This window comes from Echiichthys vipera (genome assembly GCF_963691815.1).
Source record: "Echiichthys vipera genome assembly, chromosome: 11".
Classification (NCBI taxonomy): domain Eukaryota; kingdom Metazoa; phylum Chordata; class Actinopteri; order Perciformes; family Trachinidae; genus Echiichthys; species Echiichthys vipera.
In genome coordinates this window covers 30,662,200-30,684,130 of record NC_139836.1, presented here as the reverse complement: position 1 = coordinate 30,684,130, position 21,931 = coordinate 30,662,200, and the positions used below count along the sequence as shown (strand labels likewise).

The 21,931-nt window shown below is 41.5% G+C and overlaps 1 protein-coding gene across 13 annotated transcripts in view; it reads right to left on the bottom strand.

Moving 5' to 3' along the window:
* Positions 1-21,931, bottom strand: part of col13a1 (collagen, type XIII, alpha 1) — a 108,379-nt gene that overhangs the window by 56,758 nt on the left and 29,690 nt on the right. For 8 of the 13 annotated variants that reach the window (XM_083922896.1, XM_083922889.1, XM_083922895.1 and 5 more), the window contains exons 12-19: positions 17,109-17,183; positions 16,054-16,095; positions 15,925-15,942; positions 14,843-14,869; positions 14,400-14,444; positions 8,834-8,905; positions 8,601-8,627; positions 7,807-7,851 (exon numbers count right to left, since the gene is read on the bottom strand). In XM_083922896.1, the coding sequence (XP_083779022.1) occupies positions 7,807-7,851; positions 8,601-8,627; positions 8,834-8,905; positions 14,400-14,444; positions 14,843-14,869; positions 15,925-15,942; positions 16,054-16,095; positions 17,109-17,183 (351 nt within the window). The remainder of the gene's footprint in view (positions 1-7,806; positions 7,852-8,600; positions 8,628-8,833; positions 8,906-14,399; positions 14,445-14,842; positions 14,870-15,924; positions 15,943-16,053; positions 16,096-17,108; positions 17,184-21,931) is intronic. The other 5 variants (XM_083922897.1, XM_083922894.1, XM_083922892.1 and 2 more) reach the window with 4 other exon arrangements.

Here is a 21,931-nt window from a genome sequence, read left to right as displayed (position 1 = left end):
ATTCTGAAAAAACGGAATAGTTGGGATTTAATGATGCCTTTAAAGGTGTGTTTGGGTTGGTAACTGGATTTATGGAGGAGAGCATGTGTGTCAGTGGGTTTGAAGTAAACCTTGGTCTGTAGGGTATTGCCTGTGGAGTTTGGCGGTCCAAAAAATATATTGGTGTCCAGGAAGTTGATGTGTTTTGTGTTTGTGGTGTATTTAACGGAGAAAGACGAATGATGGTTATTGAGGGTGTTGATAAAATTTTGAGGGGTCATGGGGCCAGATTCCGAAGATGTCATCCAAGTACCTGAGGTAGAGGGTTGGTTGTAAAGTGCATTTTGCCAAGGCCTCTCGCTCCCACTTGCTTATGTATAAATTGGCGTAGGCTGTGCCATGGACCTGTAAGTAGTGTTGCTTTCGTCAGCAAAAGTTATGCGGAAGTACCTTTATCACGTGAGGAAAACTAGACAACACGGAACGAAAATGCTGGTCATGTGACGTTAACTATAATTAAATATACAATGCAATGTTGTTGACAAATAAAAACGAAACGAAATGTGGTTTACAAAATAAAAACTAAACTAAACTAAAATAAAAATGTCTCTTCATTTTTGTTGACCAAAACGAGACGAAATAGCATTGTTTCATCTCATTATTATTATTATTATTTTGCAGTTTTTCTGTTTCCTGTGTCTCGTGTCTGGGCGACGTCACTTGCCCACTCCACATTATTTAGATTCAGAAGATGCAGCTGCTGTGGGTTAGTGTTAACGACAACTAAGAAAGAAAAATGGGAAACAAGTCTGACACGCCAGCCGGGGGTTGTCTTTGGGAGAAAAAGAAGAAACGATATTTGGACACACTTTCATTACATAGACGTGGAAAAGAAAACGGAATGTGTTGTGGAAAAAGAAAGGGAGAAATGCGACCACAAAATCACAGGAAAAAACACCGCAAATCTTAAGAGACATCTCAGGGCATCCCATAATGAAATGTAGGTAAGTCAAGACATTTAAGTAAGGATAGTTTCTGTTTTAGAAAGCTCATGCGACATGCCAACTCATGAGGCTACAGTAATGTGTCAGATTTTAACGCTAGCTTTAGACATTAGCCACTGGAGCTGAGAACAAATGTGTGTATGTGTGTGTATATTTGTTTGTGAGAGAGTGTAACATGGGTTAACGTGTGTGAGAGTGTAAAGTGGGTTTTAAGTTCCTACCTGACTGACTCACTCTGTAAGTGTAGTAAGCACATTGGCCAAATACTTTCACTAGTTTTATCATTCACATAGCAATCACATTGAACCGAATTTGGCATCCACATGACTTTGAATAACTTATTCTAGACCCGTACATGCATGTAAACAAAAGATATTTGCATGAGTTTGGCTAATAATAATAATCTTTCCAATACAATAGGGTCCTTGCCGACTTAGTCGGTGCTCAGGCTCTAATAATAATAATAATAATCATTCCAATTACAATAGGGCCCTCGCCGACTTCTTCAGTGCTCGGGCCCTAATAATCATTCCAATTACAATAGGGTCCTCGCCGACCTAGTCGGTGCTCGGGCTCTTATAATAAGCATAATCATTCCAATACAATAGGGTCCTTGCTGACTTTGTCAGTGCTCGGGGCTCTAATAATAATAATCATTCCAATTACAATAGGGTCCTCACAGACTTTGTTGGTGCTCGGGCCCTAAAAATCCATTCATTCTCTCAGCCAAAAGCCTGCATAGAAATTTGTCACGGAAGGCTATCCAATCCCATTGTCTTCCCTGCTCCGATCCCGCCTTGTTCCCTCCCACTCCCCCTCCCTCTCTGTAAACTCTGAGCGGCTAGTGATTAGCTTAGCAGCTCAGCTACCGTGGCTACCATTATCATGGAGAAGGAAAAGACTGATACCAACAAGCGGCCTCTGCTTGCCCCAAGGGATAAACCAAACTAAAGACGAGTCAACATTGGGGATTCCTTTGACCGGTGGAGAAGGCTACGCCAGGATCCATAGCTTTAACTAAAGGTTTTTATATTTATTCTGCTCTAGATGGTAACCTTAGACTTAAACTACTGTAAAACTTTTTTCCCAACCACCTATACCAACCTTAACCATTCAAGGTAGATGCCTAACCCTAACCATCTTATGAGACTTTCACAAATCATAGGTTATAACCTAGACAAGAAGCTTGGCCTTGGCGTCTCCATTTGGGTCCTCTTTCCCCTTGCCTGTCCATGAACACTGACACTGAATTTTAATTATAGTACGGTATTGTTTCAGTTGAAAAATTCCCCATTGTGGGAGTAACAAAAGGATTATCTTATTGTTAAGACATATTAAGAAAAATTACTATTACTTTAGTATAAGACTATGTGATTCTTAGCTTTTCTGTGTATCGCTAGAGATTCTATGAATTTTGAGGTACTTTCCAATCGCCTATGATTTATAGAATGAAACCACATGTGAATCCATTGACCTGGCCCTAACCAGCTCAGTTGAACTTTTCAACTGTTCCATTTTTTTTTTTTGCAAGTATCTCTTGCTTTGTCTAGACAAATCATGTGAGAGGTCCGGGTTCAGTCATTTTGCACACTGATCTGATCCATACTTGAGTGTGACTCCGTTTTTGCTCTCAAAACCTTTTTTCATAAAATAACCCTTAATTTCAGATCTTTGCCTACAGTTAATTTCTTCTCAGCACTTAAAGTTCCACCAAACATTTTTTCATTATGAATTCCAATTTTTACCCTCACTTTTAAAAGGGTATGTCCTCTTGAGACCATCAAAAGTATTATATATATTATAGAACATGCAGTTGATAATCAAGCCTCAGAGTGCTTGTAGAGTAAGGCTCATGGGGTGTACTAAAGAGTAATGGTTCGATGAATCATCCACTGGGGACAATTAATATTTGGGCAAAATATTAGTATTTGGCATCATGCTCTGAACCAAAGTATAAGGATGAATTTAATGCAACCGGATAGTTTAGAAGATTCAGACTTCCACTTAAAATGGACATCCATCATTCATTCAAGGAGAGGAATCCCTTGTTGTTTTTTTCATTTGAATTTACTGAGTCAAATAAAGAAGAGCTGCATTCAGATGTTTGGTCACTGTGAAGACTAATAGAACATTAGTGATTGGAGAACTTAACCGCTGTCTGCCCCTGTGCTCATGATTTTTCCTTCAGCTGGGTAGCTCATTGCTTCTCGTTGGCAGTGAAAGAAAAAAGGAGAGATAGAGCAAGTGTAAAGAACTGCTGGCACACATTCTCTTTTGTCATGAAATCCACTGTCCAGGAAAATCACGAAAAGGATTGGTGACCCACAAAGCACATGTAGACTGGATGGGCATACTCCCAGGCCCCCTCCAGGATCCTTGCTAGAGTGAAGAGCTGGTCTGTTCCACGTCCAGGACGGAATCCGCATTGTTCCTCTTCAATCTGAGGTTCGACTATAATATGAACCCTCCTTTCCAGCACCTTGGAGTAGACTTTGCCAGGGAGGCTGAGCAGTGTGATACCCCTGTAATTGGCACACACCCTCTGGTCCCCCTTTTTAAATAGGGGAACCACCACCCCAGTCTGCAACTCCCTTGGCACTGTCCCAGACTTCCACGCAATGATGAAGAAACGTGTCAGCCAAGACAGCCCCTCCAAACCCAAAGCTTTCAGCATTTCTGGACAAGTTGTTTGACTACCTCAGTGACTTCCGCCAGATATATTGACAATGATTCCCCTTCAGCCTCCAGCTCTGCCTATACAAAAGAGGGCATGTTAGTCGGATTAAGGAGTTCCTCAAAGTGCTCCTTCCACCGCCCGATTACCTCATCAGCTGAGGTCACCAGCGTCCCGTCCTTACTGTAAACAGCTTGGACGGTTCCCCGTTTCCCCCTAATGAGATGTCGAATGGTTTTCCAGAAGCACCTTGGTGCCGCCCGAAATTCCTTCTCCATGACTTCTCTGAACTCCTCCCACACCCGCTGCTTTGTCTCTGACCCAGCAGAGGCAGCAGCCCTTCTGGCCCGTCAGTACCTTGCAACTGCCTCCGGAGTCTTCTGGGATAACATATCCCGGAAGGTGCATTTTCACAAACAACAGTCAGAGTTTTCCCCCCTACCACCCGCAGGCGTAAGGAGGCAACCCTCTCGTCCACCAGGGTGAACACAGCGGCGCTCAGCCGGGGGTTTGTGAGTATCCCCACACCCGCCCGGCGCCTCACACCCTGGGCAACTCCAGAGAAGAATAGGGTCCAACCCCTATCCAGGAGTACGGTTCCAGAACCGAGACTGTGTGTGGAGGTAAGCCCCACCAGATCTAACTGGGAGCGCTCCATCTCCCGCACAAGCTTGGGCTCCTTCCCCGACAGAGAGGTGACATTCCACGTCCCCAGAGCCAGCCTCTGCTGCCCGTGTCTTGTCCGTTGAGGCCCCTCACCTTCACTGCCACCCGACCCCAGCGGTTCCTCCTGCGAGTGGTGGGCCCACAGGATGGAGAGGAGGGAGGTGCCATGTCACTTTTTCGGGCTGACCGGCCGGGCTCCGTGGCAAACCCGGCCACCAGGCGCTCACCGATGAGCCCTCCGGGCAAGAGGATACCGGTTCTTAACTGTAATGTCATTGAGTCCTCGGTAATCAATGTATGGGCGCAATGTCTTGTCCATCTTTTCCACAAAGAATCCCGCCCCAGCAGGAGACAATGAGGGATGAATAATACCAGCAGCCAGGGAATCATTTATGTAGGACTCCATGGCCTTCCTTTGAGGACCAGACAGGGAATACAGACGCCCTTTGGGAGGTGAAGTGTCAGGCATCATGTCACTGGAGCAGTCATACAGGCAATGAGGAGGTAACGACATAGCCTTAGCCTTACTGAATACCTCTCGGAAGTCCTGGTACACTGCAGGAACACTGGACAAGTCGGGGAAGTAGGCTAAGCTGTTTGCTGGGGTATGGAGGCATCTTTAAGGCAGATTCAACTGCATGGGCTTTCTATTTAATAGATAGGATCCAGGCCAATTAAAACTAAAACTAAATAGGCCAGACACGCCATCACAACAGAATCAAAATCTAAAAAGTATGAGTGCACAAAGTACATAATAGACTTCAAAATAATGCTCATCACAAACTAGGCCCTATGAGGTCTCGCCCCTGCATATAGTTCTGAACTCTTACATCCCTATTAGGGATCGACCGATGTGGACTTTTTCTTCATCAGTCTTGGCCGATGGCCGATACAGAGTGCCGATTTTCTTAAGCCGATATTTTGAAGCCGACACTACTTTGCTCCCTCAGTTTACATCGTTTCCATTTCTAAGACACGCCGACTTGTCAATATCAACGACTGATGTTACAATGAAATTAGAGTTGGTCACGGTTTGGAATGAAGACGTTAGTTAAGGTGGCAGGCGTGCATTGCTTAAGCTGCGCGTCTAAAAGTGCTGTGGAAAACCCTGATTTCTCAATGTTTTAAAAGCTCTTTAGTCGACGCAGAACCCTCATAGTAGATGCTGTGCTCTTTTTTTCTTTTCTTGTCATTGTAGGAGTCTTTAAGTATCTGAAAAGCGCTATATAAAATAAATGAATTATTATTATTATTTTTATTATTATTATTATTATCTAGGTTTTAATTCTAACTTAATTATGTTACATTCATTTGATTAATACTTTTACTTTAAGCACTTTGAATTGTCTTGTTGTGCTATACAAAGAAACTTGCCTTGCCTTGTGAGCTTTACCATCATTTATTTCAGTCAGCGCAGCACAACCTTTATTGCTAGTTTTCAACACCCAAGCTTTGTAAGCAACACTTCTGTGCATCTGGGATCCGTTTCACAAAGCAGGTTAAAAAAACTCTGAGTTTAACCCTGAACTCTGAGTTGATCTACTCTGAGATAGGAAACTCTGAGTTTTCGGTTCCAGAACAGCAGATTTGCGTTAGGTTGATCAACTCAGAGTAGTTTGACCTGGAGTTAAGCGCGTGCACCACAAAAAGACAGCATCAATGGAGCCCTGATTCGACGAGTCACCATGGCAACGGGGAAGCGGAGGGCTACGCTACAACTGCAACTGTAAATATTAATGCGTTCATACGGTGAGTTTGAGCAGGTTTACACCGCTGCAGCAGCAAAAGAGAGGGAGACGGTGCGGGAGAACATTGCTGCTCGGGTCAGTGCGTAAGTTTAAATGTAGTCCTGTTGCAATCGCAATAATATCACAGGGGAAACTGCTTGAGTGGGAGCCTATTAATTTATTTTTTTTAAGTGCACTTGGCAGCAGCTTAAGATGAAACATAAAAACATACAGGTATTCAAACAGGTAAAACCTCAGCACTGTCTCATGGTGACGACTCATTTTGAGCAGGTTTTACATGGTAAAGTAAATATTACCGTAAGTGGCTGTTTTTTATACAACATATAAACTCCCATTTGCAAAAAAACGCAGCGCAACACACAATATCTGCTGTGATATGAGAGCATTACTGGTTGTTAATGTTGGAAATGTAAGGAGGGATGAGATGGACTGTGACATGAAACGGTGTTGTGCGTATTCAGTCCCCTCGCATTATAGGCGATATTCTGGATCAGAAGGCTGTTGTTTCCACCTATAGGAGTAGTTTATATACCGGTAACCCAACTAAAAGCACACACTTTTGAACCTATGAATTGCAAGAAAAGCTGGGATTATATTTAGGAAACGCTGAGTCAAATACATTCAACATGCTCAAAAGATCCATTTCATTCATTTTGTAATTATGGCTGCAGTATATTAAGGACGTCTATGCGCGGTCTGATAATCATCTCCCGACGAATATTTAATTCTCTTTGCGAAATGCGTCAGCTTCATCCACGGGATCGTTATCAAAAGGACATGCCATGGTAGTGTAAATATTCACCACCTAATATAACTTCTAATGTAGGCCTACTGAATGATTTTTATACGTTGTATACAAAAACTCCCGTTTGCAAAAAAAACGCAGCGCAACACAGAATATCTGCTGTGATATGAAACGGTACCGCTCAAAAAGAGAATTGCCTGGAAATGCAAGCACATCTATAGTCAATAGTTTGATAATCATCTCCCGACGAATATTTTATTCTCTGGGCACTAATGCTGCACCTTCATCCACGGGATCGTTATCAGAAGGACATGCCATGGTAGTGAAATAGTCGCCACCTAATATAACTTCTAATGTCTGATTTTTGCAATGATTTTCTGAAAAACTGACGGAACTATACTACGCCAAAACTTGCGTGCTGACTGAATGAATGAGGAAATCAAACACCGTGTGTGGCTGAAAGAGGGCGGAGACAGAGAGAAACTCAAGGTTTTCTGAGAAAAACCTGGTCCCGACCAGGTTAGTTTCAGAGAGCATGTTACCATGGTAACTGACATAGAGGTTAAGTTACCTCTCTTTGTGAAACGGAAAACTCAGAGTTTCCCTCATTTCAGGGTTAACAGACTCAGAGTTTTCACTAAACCTGCTTTGTGAAACGGACCCCTGTACACCTGTGTGGGTGTATATGTCTGTTCCCTGTGATGGACATTGAAGGGTGTGCATGGTCTGATGTGGAGGTGGAGTGTTTACTGCAGATGTGGTTAGATGAAAATTTTCAAATACAGCTGGACAACCAAAAAGGTAGTGGTGTGATGACGTTGGTACGCAAGGAGCAGTCGAATCGAGGCTCGTATCAGTGTAAACGGGCCTGGGCCGTGGGGGAAGAGAAAGGGGGGACAATCACTCTAAAGCATGGCACGGATCAACTGGACACACACACACACACACACACACACACACATACAACTCCATGCTTGACTTTCACTCTACCTTCTCTCCCCTCTCTCCTGGGAAACCCCTCTTTCCTTCATCTCCCTACAGAGTGGATGGAAACACCAGCTCAGAGAAGCAGTGGGGCAAAAAACACACCCTTTCAACCAGGGGAAAATCAAAAGACATGAAAAGGCTCAGCTGAAAAAGAGAGTTCTCCTTCTTGACATGGACATGACAGGAGGAGATCTAAATCTTCAGATGACATCTCGAAGAGAATCACTGGAAAATCTTTGGCAACAGAGTAATATCTAAGAAACCCACTACAGTTATCAAACTATGGAAGAGACTGCAAGAAGAATGGAACAAGATCAAAACAGAGCAGTGTCCTGTAGGCACAGATGTGCTGAAGTCATTCAAAGCTGTGGCCTCTACACTTCCTATTCATTTTTTAATCCTATAGAAGAAAACATTGTTGAAATCTTCTCTTCTGACATAGTGGTTACTGTTCTTTAATTTTGATCACTGTTCTTTTCACAAAATAAAGGTTTTTATTGAAGTGCCTTGCTTATTTAAAAAAAACACGCTAGAACATTTGATCAAATTGTGAACGATGAAAAATAACAATACTTCAGATAAATCGAGTATTAATAATTTGTTCTCTAATTTTGATCACCAGTGTATATAATGCCAATACAATACAAAATTTAAAAAAGCAACGTAGTCCACAGGGACTGGATGAGGGGGAGTTAAATGTGTCCCTTCAAGAAAATGGGATATAAGATTTATCCAGATGATGAAGTCAATGTTTGAAACTTGAATTAATTATAATTTGAAAAGGTAAAACATCTTACCTTAATTCCTTGGTGTCCCTTAACTCCCTGTAAAGCAGAGACAAATACCTTAAGTGTAACAACTGACAACCATCACAGCAATCCACTAGATGGAGCAGGAGATCCTTTGTGAACAATGAGATCTATTCAATTCAATTCAATTTTATTTATAGTGTCAAATCATAACAAAAGTTATCTCAGGACACTTTACAGAGTAGGTTAAGACCACACTCAATGACTTATTTATGATTTACATAGACCCAACAATTCCTCTGTAGAGTACGGTGGCAACGAAAACCTTCCCTCTGTGGAGGACGGCCATCTGTCTTGACCGGTTGGGGAGGAAGAAAAGGAGAGAGAAAGAGAGAAAAGACACACAGATGGACAGAGAGAGACAGACAGACATATTTCCAGAGATGCAAGCAAGCAAAGCCTAACAGTAACTATAATAATATCTGTAGTAATGTGAATATGACGTATATGTTAAGACAGTTAATACAACAGAATAGTAGAAACAAGCACAGCTTATGTGATAGAATATGACAATGATAATAATTATGGTGGCAAACATGATCAATGATGAGTAGTGGCAATAGCAGCTACGACACAGCGAGACATACCACTGGTCTGTGTCCAGAACCTCACAGAATGGATACACAAACTGAAGGAACATTTGCATTTCATAAGAAGTTGTTGTACAACCTCTGGTAAAAAAGCCAGAGAGCCTGCAAAGGCCTCTCCTTTGTCCTCTTAGTGACCCCCAACTCAATGTGCTCATAAAGCTCATGGCAGAAAACAGAATGAGTTTTAGAGTTTTAGGCTGAGTTCATGGGAAAACAAAGTGAGACGGAAGAATGGTTGAAGTTTACAAGGCAATAATATACACAGAAGCTCAGAGCAACAAGGTTCTTCCAGCGGTCTCAGCCTCCAAACATCAGAAGGCTTCAGGCAAAATCACTTTCACAGAGACTCATGATATAGATACTGTGGTTTTGTTGTGATAGCAGCATCCAAACTGTTTGATGATACCAAGATGACTGGGATGTTTTTCTTTAGCTAACGTCATAAATAGGACTAGTTCTCATCAGCTCCATCCCTCCCTTTCTGGTGGGGAGCCAACCTATATTCCCCTTGTCCTATGTGCCCCGCTTTGTATGTGACTGGGGAACATAGGACCCTGTTTTAAAGAAAAGGTCAAATGTTCCCCGCTTTGTATGTGACCAGGGAACATCGGACCTTTTTTCAGAAAAAGTCCAATATTTAGCGAGCTAACTTAGCTATGTACCAGAACATGTGTAATTTTATATAAATGGATGTGTTTTATCAACCAGGAAGCAGTAACGGCACTGAGCAAAGACCACAGCATCACTATGCTTCCAGCAGACAAGGGTAGATGCACAGTTGTTCTCAATACAGCTGATTATCAGGCAAAGATCTCTGCATTACTCAGTGACTCTAACACTTATGAAACTCTGAAACGAGACCCTACCAGCGGTTACAAAAGGAAGGTGATAGAGTGTCCACAGCAACTACAAAAAGAAGGAGTCATTAGCAAACCACAGTATTACAGGCTTTACCCCCAGGACTCAACCCCCTGCTTATATGGACTCCCAAAAATCCATAAAGAAGGGGCCCCGCTCAGGCCCATTGTCAGCAGCAAAAACTCGGTCACTTATAACTTTGCCAAGCATGTTGCCAATATTCTGGCACCACTGGTGGGAAACACCCCACGCCACATCCAAAACTCCATAGACTTTGTGAACAAAGTCAGAGACCTAAAAATGGATCCGGATGAAACAATGGTGTCCTACGATGTGACTTCCTTGTTCACCTGTATTCCAACCATGGAGGCCTTGGCCACGGTAACAGAGCGGCTCACACAGGACGACTCCTTACAAAATCGAACAAATCTCAAACCAGACCACATTTGCCAACTTCTGGATTTGTGCCTGAATACCACATATTTCCAGTTTAATGGCATTTTTTACAGACAGAAACACGGCTGTGCCATGGGTTCACCAGTATCCCCTATTGTGGCAAATCTGTACATGGAGGAGGTAGAGGACAAGGCTTTGAACTCCTTCAAAGGAGTAACCCCAAGCCATTGGTTCAGATATGTGGACGACACATGGGTTAAGATCAAATCCAAAGAGGTGCAAACTTTTACTGAAAATATCAACTCAGTGGACAGAAACATCAAGTTCACCAGTTAGGAAGTTAAGGACAACAGCTTGCCCTTCTTGGACTGTGACGTCCATATGGAGAATGAAAGGAGCCTCCACATAGGGGTATACAGAAAACCCACTCATACAGATCAATATCTACTGTTTGACTCTCACCACCCTTTGGAACACAAGCTTGGCGTTTATCAGAACACTGCAGCATAGAGCTGATAACGTACCCACTAGCTCACAGGCTCAAGGGGAAGAACGTAAGCACCTGAGAGGCGCCCTCACAACTTGTGGCTACCCCAGCTGAACCTTTGTTAAAACGGCAGCTGCCTCCAGAAAGAAAACCAAAGTGGTTGAGAAAGATAAAGATAACAGGAGAAACAACATAGTCATCCCATATGTGGCTGGGGTATCGGAGAAACTCAGGAGGATCTTCAACAAACACTGCATCCCTGTGTATTTCAAACCCGGTAACACACTCAGACAGAGACTAGTACATCCGAAGGACAGAACACCACACACCCACAAAAACAACTTGGTTTATGCTGTCCAATGCAACGAGGAATGCAAAGATCTTTACATTGGAGAAACAAGACAACCACTGCATAAACGCATGGCCCAACACAGGAGAGCTAACTCCTCAAGCCTGGACTCCGCTGTCCACTTCCACCTCAAGGAGAAAGCCCACTCCTTTGATGACAGCAATGTCCAAATCTCGGACAGAGAGGACAGATGGTTTGAAAGAGGAGTAAAAGAAGCCATTTATGTAAAACTGTAGAAACCATCCCTAAACAGAGGAGAAGGTCTGAGACACCACTTATCTCCAATTAACAATGCTGCCCTTTCAGCCCTTCCCAGGAGATTCAACAATCTAACCTCAAAGAACAACTGTTCACACATGGCCCTGCGTGACCCCAACGACTGTCGTTCAGACTCAATAGAGCACTAACGAAGTCGAAACCAACTGCCCACCAACGACTGTCACTCTAACGAAGGGCGTTGGCACTTGGAGCACAAAGGGTTTCAGTGACATCATCGGCCTTGTGAGAGGTTAAATACCTGGATCTCACACCAGTTAGTTGGACCAGTCCCAGCCTGGTCAGATGCGTACATGAACTGATGAAGCCTCTTGGATGAGAGGTGAAATGTCTTCCTAGACAAACAACCAGTCCAGTTGTTTTTTGACTGAAATTGCTTTGAGGATAACGATGACCTGGACGAATGAGAACATTCACAGGCTTGTATATTGATGATTTACCCAATTCTTGTTTAGATGTTGATGTCCAGCTTTACGCTGTAATTTTTACTGAAGCAAAAATTCCTGAGGAGGCAGTACACATACAAACATGGCTCAATAGATCGTGTCTTATCTTAAATGCAAAAAAAGCTGTCTGCTTATATTTGTTGAAGCAACCTTCTACTATTACGGTTACTCAATCTGGGGTGTTCTGGAGCACAGAAGAGTTGGAAGTTGTTAATGAATTGAAATACTTAGGCGTGATAATAGACGCCTTCTTTTTTTTTCTTTCTCTTAAAAAATCATGTTAAAATTAAATTTAATCATTATAACTTTTTAGCAAATCAGATGATCTCTATCAGATGCAGTTGCTATGATGTTTCTGCACTCAATAATACTCTCACATCTGAGCTACTGCATCACCAGTTGGTCCCTGTCGGGTTCCACTACCCTGAAACCAGTTGAGCTTCTGTACAAAAAGGCACTCAAAACTTTAGATAAAAAAAACATTTCTCTTACCATCATTGCAACATCTTAGAGAAGTATAATTACTTTACTGAGTTTTAATAATTTTTGTCAATTTTGCTCTATATACTTAATTTATAAAGAACTACATGGCCTGGCTCCCCGCCACTTCAAGAGTTTAAATACAGACAGACTCGGATCACCAGAGCTGTTGTAAACAGGGACTGTGAGGTGCCTTTCAGAAAAACCTCCTTCAGCCATAATGCACTATTGATTAAAGGTAGTGCATTATGGAACACACTGTCCCCAACTATTAGGGAATGTCCCACTCTGGCCAGCTTTAAGAGTCAAGTAAAGGTGTAGCTTGAAGCTAACCCAACGTGCAACCATCTTTAACTGTATGCTACCATACTAGCCCAGTTGAGCGTATTAATGAATTGTGTCTTTGTTTTTACATTTACAAATTACTTTTTTTTTTCTCTCAAGGATCTACAGGATTTTGCAGGAGGCAGGTCAGCACCTTCTACAGCTACAAAGGATAAATCACTGAGAGACTGATCTCACTACAACACAACAGCTCTTTTAAGAGCCACACACTTCATCTGAGAGCTCATTTCTGTTCTTTTAAGCATTCAGATCCCTGGTTGGAACTATCATCTCTTCCCATTTAGCACAGCAGCAGAGTATAGCTGCAGGCAGCTAGCTGGCGGCTGCTATCGAACTGCCCTGACGCTCCAAACGCACAATGGTCCAAAAATAATCAAGCAGTGCGTTGCTCGCTTATCTTGCGATCTCATCACGTTTGTCGTGTACCGTATGATCACTGCTTGAAAGTTGCTGTGTGAACATTGCTGTGTTGAATGGTGCTGTGTGAACTTTGCTGTGTGAATGCCGTGTTGAACGTTGCTGTTGAACGTTGCTGTTGAACGTTGCTGTTGAATGTTGCTGTGTGAATATTGCTGTTGAAGTTGTTGTGTGAACACAAACAAACCAACGGACAAATCCAACTATTGTATAATTATAGCACTGGAATTAGAACAAAAAAGCGCAAAAGTGCGAAAGACAAACCAAGTTCTACTCTGTTCAGTATGAAATTCTCTTTGTGAAATTCTCTACTCTTTGTGTTTCCATGGACAGTGTCCCTACTGACTTTGATAGTAGGTTTGTTTCTAGGACAAAACACCTACACATGACTACTACTACTATTCTCCTGCACAGCTGCAAAGATCCATGTTATTGTGTTTTCATCATCTGCCTTGTAAGAGGTCATGCACATGGTATCAATACCCCTCAGCCCCAGCATCCCTCTCTGTCCATTCGTCTGTAGAACTTATGTAGAACGTATCTAGGTGTATATGTGTGTGTGTTTAAATATTAACTTATTATCCTGTAATGTTGATCAATGTTAAGTCATTATATCAGTGCCTGTAACTATAGGCGCAGATGCATATGTTTTTTTTTATCTGCCCTCAATTTAGGTTCTTTTTATGTGGCATGACGATGGGCATAAGAAATGTAATTTCCATTGTTATGGGTGCAATAAACTTGACTTTGATCTTTCCACACCTCAAAGCACACAGCAGCTCACCCTTTGTTTTTAAAAGCCCTAACAATAGCCAAGAAGATTATATTACTCAACTGAAATACATTTATCCAGCCAACTAAACAGTGCAGCTTAGACAAAATCAAGCATTAATGAGACATCTTTAGGTCTTCTTTAGTGCAGTTTCTCCAGAGCTGACCCCCCTAATATTTACAGTGTAATTGTGTTAGAAAAGGATCCCTTCTTGGCCAAAATGGAGAAGAGGAATGATAACAGTAACCCGTAACCCATGTGACATGAATGTTGTATTAAGTGTATTTCATGAAATCTTTGTCATAAACCTGTAAGTGAAAAACAACATTTAAACATGAAAAAGTTATAAAAATAGGTAGAAAGTGGAATACCTTTGAGCCTCCAGGACCTAGTGGGCCAACATCACCTCGATCCCCCTGTAGAGGGATAGAAAGACATATGACTTTAGACAAATTCACAGAAGGTTGACTAAAGGCACACCTAATGTGTGAACACAAGACAAGCAAAGGGACAAATGATTTGTTGAACCATCTTCTCCTGAGGTGCTCTAAAGGTCCTTCTATGATCCTCTCTGTCATATGTCTGAAACACCAGCTTACTGCCACAGATAGGTCAACTCTTTTACTTATGAAAACAATCAAACTTCCTTTTTCCTCTGCATTAGCCCCTGCAGGTACTTGAAAACACACAATACATTAACGTCAGCCACTACTGAGGGAAGTAGATGGTTATTGCTTTATATTTGTTACTGAATGGAATATGTGTACAGTATATTATGTACTGGAATAAGTTTAAAACACAGAAGACAGCTCACCTTTTGTCCCGGCACACCTGGCTCACCCTGGAGAGAGAAAACAAAAGTGTGTGCATACCATCGACTGTATAAAAAATGGACGTAGCATACCCGTCGAGGTCCATTCTCTCAACTTGATCCTACGGTAGTCGGCATCTTGTCAGACTTTGACTCCGCCTCATTTCCTCTTACCAAAAAAGGGAATGTTTGTGACGTTGGGGGGAGGGAGATACGTCCACTTGGCTGACGTTTACCTACGAGGAGAAGTGAGGGCCAGTGGCTAGCTGTCACTCAAGAGGCCACACCCCTATTTACTCATAAACTTTAACCTCCAATAAAATAAAAATAAGTCTGGTCCAAAAAAATCCCCCTCAGACTAGAATGTTTTTTTGTCTCAGGCCTTAAATAGGTTTAATCATGCTGTGAAAACGGCCTGTTTAACATGGGGTTAATGAGAAACTGCTCTATTATGAAACCTACCTTCCTTATTGGATCGACCAGGAAGTTGCTGTGGTGGGGGCTTGGTAGATACAAAGAAGCCTACATATCCAGTGCATCCAATACTGTATTTTATATTGACAAATGTACAGAAAAGCCTGGGGCTAAGGCTTGATTTGAGGGCTTCAAAATCACATTTTCCACCTAGATGCTTCTCTGATCATGCTGCAGTCCAACTTAGATATGACTCCTCATGCTGAGGCATATCACAAGTGAGAACCTGCTGTGAGATTCAGCTTCTTTTCCATAGTGACAGGCATTGACAGGACTCTCTGTTTCTCTGACCTCAAAATCTTCATACTTCTCTTTTAAATAATCTGATACACTAATACATAATGTGAAGATATCCTTGTCAAATCCAAAGGCAACATAGAGATGTGTAGAGTTTGTGTTGTGTAGGTGGGGTTGGGCTGAATATCAGAGCAGCTGCAAAGAGACCACCCAGTGGAAATATCTTGATGTGACCCCTGTATCATGTGACTTTTACGTATTCGGGCCTGAGTGTGTTTGTCTCTAATAACTAATCATGAGAGGCCACAGCGATTCTAATCAAGTTTTCCAGGATTATAATTTTGCTGTTTGGACATATAGAGAAACATCTTTACCTTCAGTCCTGGTAAAAGCTGCAGAAACAATGTAGACATCACAAGGAGGTTAATGTCACAAGAACACAGTTTCACTAATGAGAGGATTCTGGAAATGAAAGGTAGAGGACTCATTGAACCAAAGCTTACCCTTGGGTCTTTTCCTGGTTTGCCTGGTTCACCAGGCTTACCCTGCGTGAAAAGAGAGAAAAAAAAAAAAGTTGCACAGAATCTACAAAACTATCTACAAAACCCAATGCACAAAAAGTTGAGACATTTTTTAACACGTGAATAAAAACAGAAAATTCAGTGATTTGCAAAATATTTTTAAACCTATATCCAATTGAATACACAACAAAGACAATATATTTAATTTTCAAACTGATAAACGTTCACTCATTTTGAATTTGATGCCTGCAACATATTCTAAAAAAGCTGGGACAGGATCAATAAAGTTGAGGAACAGTTTCATTGGAAACAGGTGAGTGTCATAATTGGGTATAAAAGGAGCATCCCTGAAAGGCTCAGTTGTTCAAGTAAGGATGGGGCACGGTTCACCACTTTGTGGCTATTTTGCGTGAGCAAATAGTCTGACAGAGTAAGAACCACGTTTCTCAGTAGTTATGTGACAAATGCACTTATTATAACCCCACCCACGCTATTTTTGTAACCCTAACCGTGTAGTTTTGCTTCAATTCACAACATTAACGTCATATTCATAACAGTGACCGCAGTGGAGCATTATGGTTTATTTGCAGGTCTACATTGAGTGATGCCAAAATGATGCCACAGAGTCTTGACAACCATATGTAATGAGTTGGGATGAGAACAGGGTATAAAGCAGGCCTTCAAAGAGTAGTTCTGACCAAAATAAGAATCCAATCATCTGCTGTGGTTCCAATACTCTTCTTGATAACAACAAATTAAATTCATGTATGTATTCTAAAGTCTTCAGTAGGGACCTGTGGGCTTGGGGCTGAGAGCCACAGACAGGGCAAATAAGCATTGAGGGACCACTGATGCAAAACAAATGGGGTGATTCTGAGTTGACTGATTAAAATGCTAACATCAGTTTGATATTTTTGAGCCCCGTTCAACAACTTCTCTTATTTGTGCATGAGTTGAAATAACTATAAAAGTGGTTACTTAACAGGTACAATGTAAGAATAACATTTCTGGTTGAACTTAGAGAATCAGGGACTCACCATTGGGCCACTTAGGCCTGGGATCCCTGGGAGTCCAGGGGGTCCTGGAGGTCCCTGTGCTCCAGGCTCGCCCTGCTGGGAGACCTCGAGTTAAAACCTGTCATGTTGGAGCATGCCTCGCCACACTGGCCATGCCACCTGAACAATCTCACACAACACCACAAATAACTGCAGCAGGGGGGTTTCAGAGAGGAAGGTTAGGTGGGGAGCAAGGCAAGCGGATATCCTGTAATGCTTCAGCAATAAGATTCATTCTTGATCTTTGTAACAGATATCTGGGACAAAATATCCCAAACTCAAGGTTCAATCTTTTCCAGGGCCTTTACCATACTCAATGGACTTCAGGAAATTGAGCTTGCTGAGGTGTCAAGACATGATCGAGAACCATTGTGACTCTGGGTATAGGGGTACCCAAGGCAGACATTAAGTGCATATGAATACAGGACCCAAACTGGTCACAGCATCAGTAAGCAATGACGTGAGCTTGGTGCAGAACTTTGTTTCAATGACTTTGACCCCATTCCTATTCCATGGGGCCTGGGTAAAGGCTCATTTATGCTCGACACTAAAGACGCATACAGATACGGACGGAGCCTTCTGTCCGTACTATGCATACATTACGTACGTATTTCTGCACGTAGCCTGCAAGCTCATGGATGCATACCGATACGGCCCAAACATTGCAGTACCACCAGAAATCGTGGGGGCAGTGTTGGGCATTGTACACAAAGAGTGCCATGGATATCAGGAGCAAGCAAGTCATCGAAAGCCCCGACGGAAATCGTGAAATACTGAAAGTAACGTTTGTCATCAGTTTCTCTCATCTGTAAAACCAGTGTCTGTAATTCTCCTTTCATACTCTGGGATGTCTTTAGTGTCTCACAGACCAACACTGCCCGCCATCTTGCCTCCTTCTCAGCAGACGCAGGACCGTTATCTCCTTAATCATCGTCATGTTTGTTGTCATAAACTTTTGTCATAAACTTTATTTCAAACTTTATTGGAGTAACTTTTGAATCTGAATGATGCCCTCTAGAGGATGTTTTGCTCAAAGTCCATTCCATGGTGGATGACGCATGAAAGCATGAGGACAGTGGCGATAAGAACGTTGATGACGTACGTCTCTATTTATGCACAAATAGGGAGCATTAATGAGCCTTAGGTGGACAAGCACCAATTTCAGACAACATCAGCGAATATGAGACCGTAACTGGTTACAGCATTGACTGAAAAATGTGATGTGAATTAAGAACAGAACTTCAGTCATGTAGTGACGAATTGGATTTTCAAGAAGACACTGAATGTGATTGGCAATATTGATCTTTCTCCGGGCATCTACTAACTTTTAACTATTTTCTGTAAATTGGGTTAAAGAACCCAGAGTACACCAAGTATCCTTGGACCTTGGATAAGGGCCTGGAAACCGGTCACAACATGGAGGCCCAGATGAACAGACAGCAGCAACATATAATATCAGCTAAATATAAGTAGAAAAACCCATCACGGCAGCAACTGAGAAGCAGTCATAGTCATAGAACGAACGCGGGTATTTTAAAACCGCATGTTTCTCTGCACGGTTTGGCCTTTCATCCACACATAACTGCAGTTGTGGGCTCCTGAAACCGGATTTTTTGTAACCTGAGACCAGAGAGAACCTTTTGGAAAAGTCTGGTTTCAGCAGTCATGTGTGGACCGGTAAACCATTGTTTGACGTCACACTGTGCTACAGTAAACAGTAAGTTGTATCCATGGAGACTTATGGAGCACTCTAGATGTGACCAGCTGACGGAGGCGGATTTTGCGGTTTCATGTGGACGGAGATATTTTTTATCACAACAGTGGTGTGGACGGGAATTTTTTTTAACCTAGGGCCATAAAAGTTTGGTTTCAAAAATACCCATGTTCGTGTGGACTAGGCCTGAGTCCATCTTGGAGCAGAGGCAGGGGGTACGATTTAACATGTTAAGTTACTTAAGTCTGGTACCTCGGTCACATAATGACCCCTGAGCAAGTCCTGTTAACTGAATGTAGTAGAAAAGCTCCAGAGACAGCTAATGTGGGCAGTAAGAGCTTTTTTCTCAGTGACTACCTTTGTTGTTCGGAGAGCAAGTACTGGGAAACACACAATGATGCAGCTCTTTCACTTTTTGACAAGCCACATAGTTTCATGACTTGTTAAAAGTACTCCAGCTTTTCTAAGTTTACCTTCCAACTTGTAACTGCATTCATTATTACTGATCATTTGTAAATGAATGAATGTAATTTTGACACTTGTTGAATTGATCTTTCCTGAAGCTTCTTTGAAAGACACCCCTCATCTGTGTGTGTTTATTCTGAAGACTGCCCACTGACAGCCAGAACCCTGGGAATAATTTCAAACAAAAGCCAAGACTAAACAAAATGAAATAAAGGAAATTTAAATGATATGAAGAAAATAAATATGTCTGGCTGCTGCGTGACCTGAATTTGCTTCTCCTTTCTTTCACGCTAAAATAATGCCTCATAAAATCAATTTCTTGATTGCTACAGGTTCCATATGGAAATGTGCATTATTATAGAAGGCAAAATGTTTACATGACGTGAAATTTATTGCATTATGCTACAATACATTATTTATTTGCACATGTTAGAGACGTTCCGAACAAAAAGCGCTGGCCTGACTTCAGTCACTCAGCTATCACTGTGTTATTGTTGAAGAACACGCATGTACAGTAGCTCAGGACCAGAGAGCGCTAACAAGCTTCTAGTCTAAGATGATGGAGAACATATCCATTCATATGAGATGTTTTATTATTCCTCCTCAGTGCCCAGATATGATTTAGATCTCTGGACAGGGGATATACACACATGGTTAGTATGTGCAGCAGCCAATTGTTTATAATAACTTGTGCCGTTGCGAACAATTTTACCACATGAAAGAACATTCTACAAATAAAAAAAAATCTGCCATATTATTATTCTCATCATGATGGAAACTCCATTATATCAGATGGTCAATTTGATTTATCATAGAGGAGCTATATGATCTGTATACGGTGCGTTAGTGCATCTTATGTTTTCAATGTTTGACAGCAAATAGTGCTGATCTCTCAACAAAATAATGTGTCCTGGCACTACCAACTAGGTTAACCTCTGCCGGTGTACCAAATGAGCCACAGGGCAGCACACAGGGGTCCATCACACACAACTGTGTCTTGTGTTGTAGGAACAGATGGGCAGAAATGGCTGCAGGACATTTAATAACTTTACATGTCTCTTCGAATGGGCCAAAATATTTAGCAATGAGATGGTGATGTCATCAGATACAGTTAATCTTTACTTGAATAGTATAGTCATAGATGTCATTATATTCAGAAGAAAAAGTTGTATAGTATGTAAAATTTGATTATAACATTACAGTGTATTTTAACAGATTTAGAGACATATTCTATAGATATTTTTAATGTTTGTATTGGTGATGATGATTTATGTCCAGTGCCAGCATCCTGTGACATACAGGAAGAAGTTCAACTTTTATGGAGCAAGACAGAACGTAAGTTTGTGTTCCATCACAGACCAGCGATTAATTATTGTTTCCCTAACTATTTCCCTTAACTCTTTCCCTAAAACCTTAACTGAGTGTTTAAGTTTTCCTTAACCATAGTTCAACTGCCATAACAGCAACCTTTTGAGGGCTAAACATAGTTTCCATGCATAGATATTGTAGAGAAAAAAGAATCAGCTATATCAATGTTCTTGACTGGAAATAAGCTGTATTTTGCATTAGAAAAATGTGTTTTGGCAAAAAGGTTATGCTGTATGAATAATGTTTTCCATTTTATATTTGTCACACTCTTCATATTGAAGTCACTGAACTCACTTTCAACATTTTTTGGTTAGATATTTCTTCTATATCTGCGAATTGCTACTACATCATTCTTTTTTTCAACAATTCCTATTTTTTATTAGACACAGCTGAGGACTTCAAGCCTGCTCTACCACCTGAGCTAGCAACGCAACCCCACAACATAATTTTTTAAATTGCAGGTTGGTTAAAGGGGCATCAAATAAAGGGCAGCTTATTAATCACTGGGAGTACGACTCAAGCCTAAACTGGAGGTGCAGCATTTAAAAGGGTCTCATGATAACATGCAACTGTGGAAATGTACAGTAGGATCTGACATTTTTACTGCTTCACTTTTGACAATTCTTTTTTTAGCCTTCCTTTGAGTCCTGCATCTTTATGTAAGACACTCTAAGGATAGGGAAACATAATACTGTGCTTAGTAATGCCTGTGTTGACCCTGTAGGTGAATCACCAGTGCATGTTAAATACATGTGAATTTGAAGGGGAAATAGTGAATTTGAGGACGTCTGTATGAAGATGCTAAGACTGTATTTAGTTTTGATTTTCACAGCATTGCATGATTTTGTTAGCAAATGAAGAAGGTCCAGGTAATTTTGTGATTTGTATCTATTTTAGTGATTGATCAGTGGATTGTTTAAAGGATACTCCCCTGATTTTAACACAGCTCTGTGTCACAGCAGTGGGTGCAGATGATCCCTATTCATCTGTACACACCGCTATGACATAGAGCTGGTTTAAAAACTGAAAAAAATATCACTGTTAACGAAAAAAACACATTTGCATGTACTGTATTTGTTTTTATTGTTTTTCTTTTCTTGCCATTTGCTACCTCCACTTAAAGCCACAATGAATACTTTCAACTACCATTATTTTTTATTGACAATTCAATAAGTGCAAAATAACTATTTGTCCAGAAAAATACAGCAATTTTGTTGGATGCAATGCATCATTGACAGAAAAGCCTTGAATATGACTA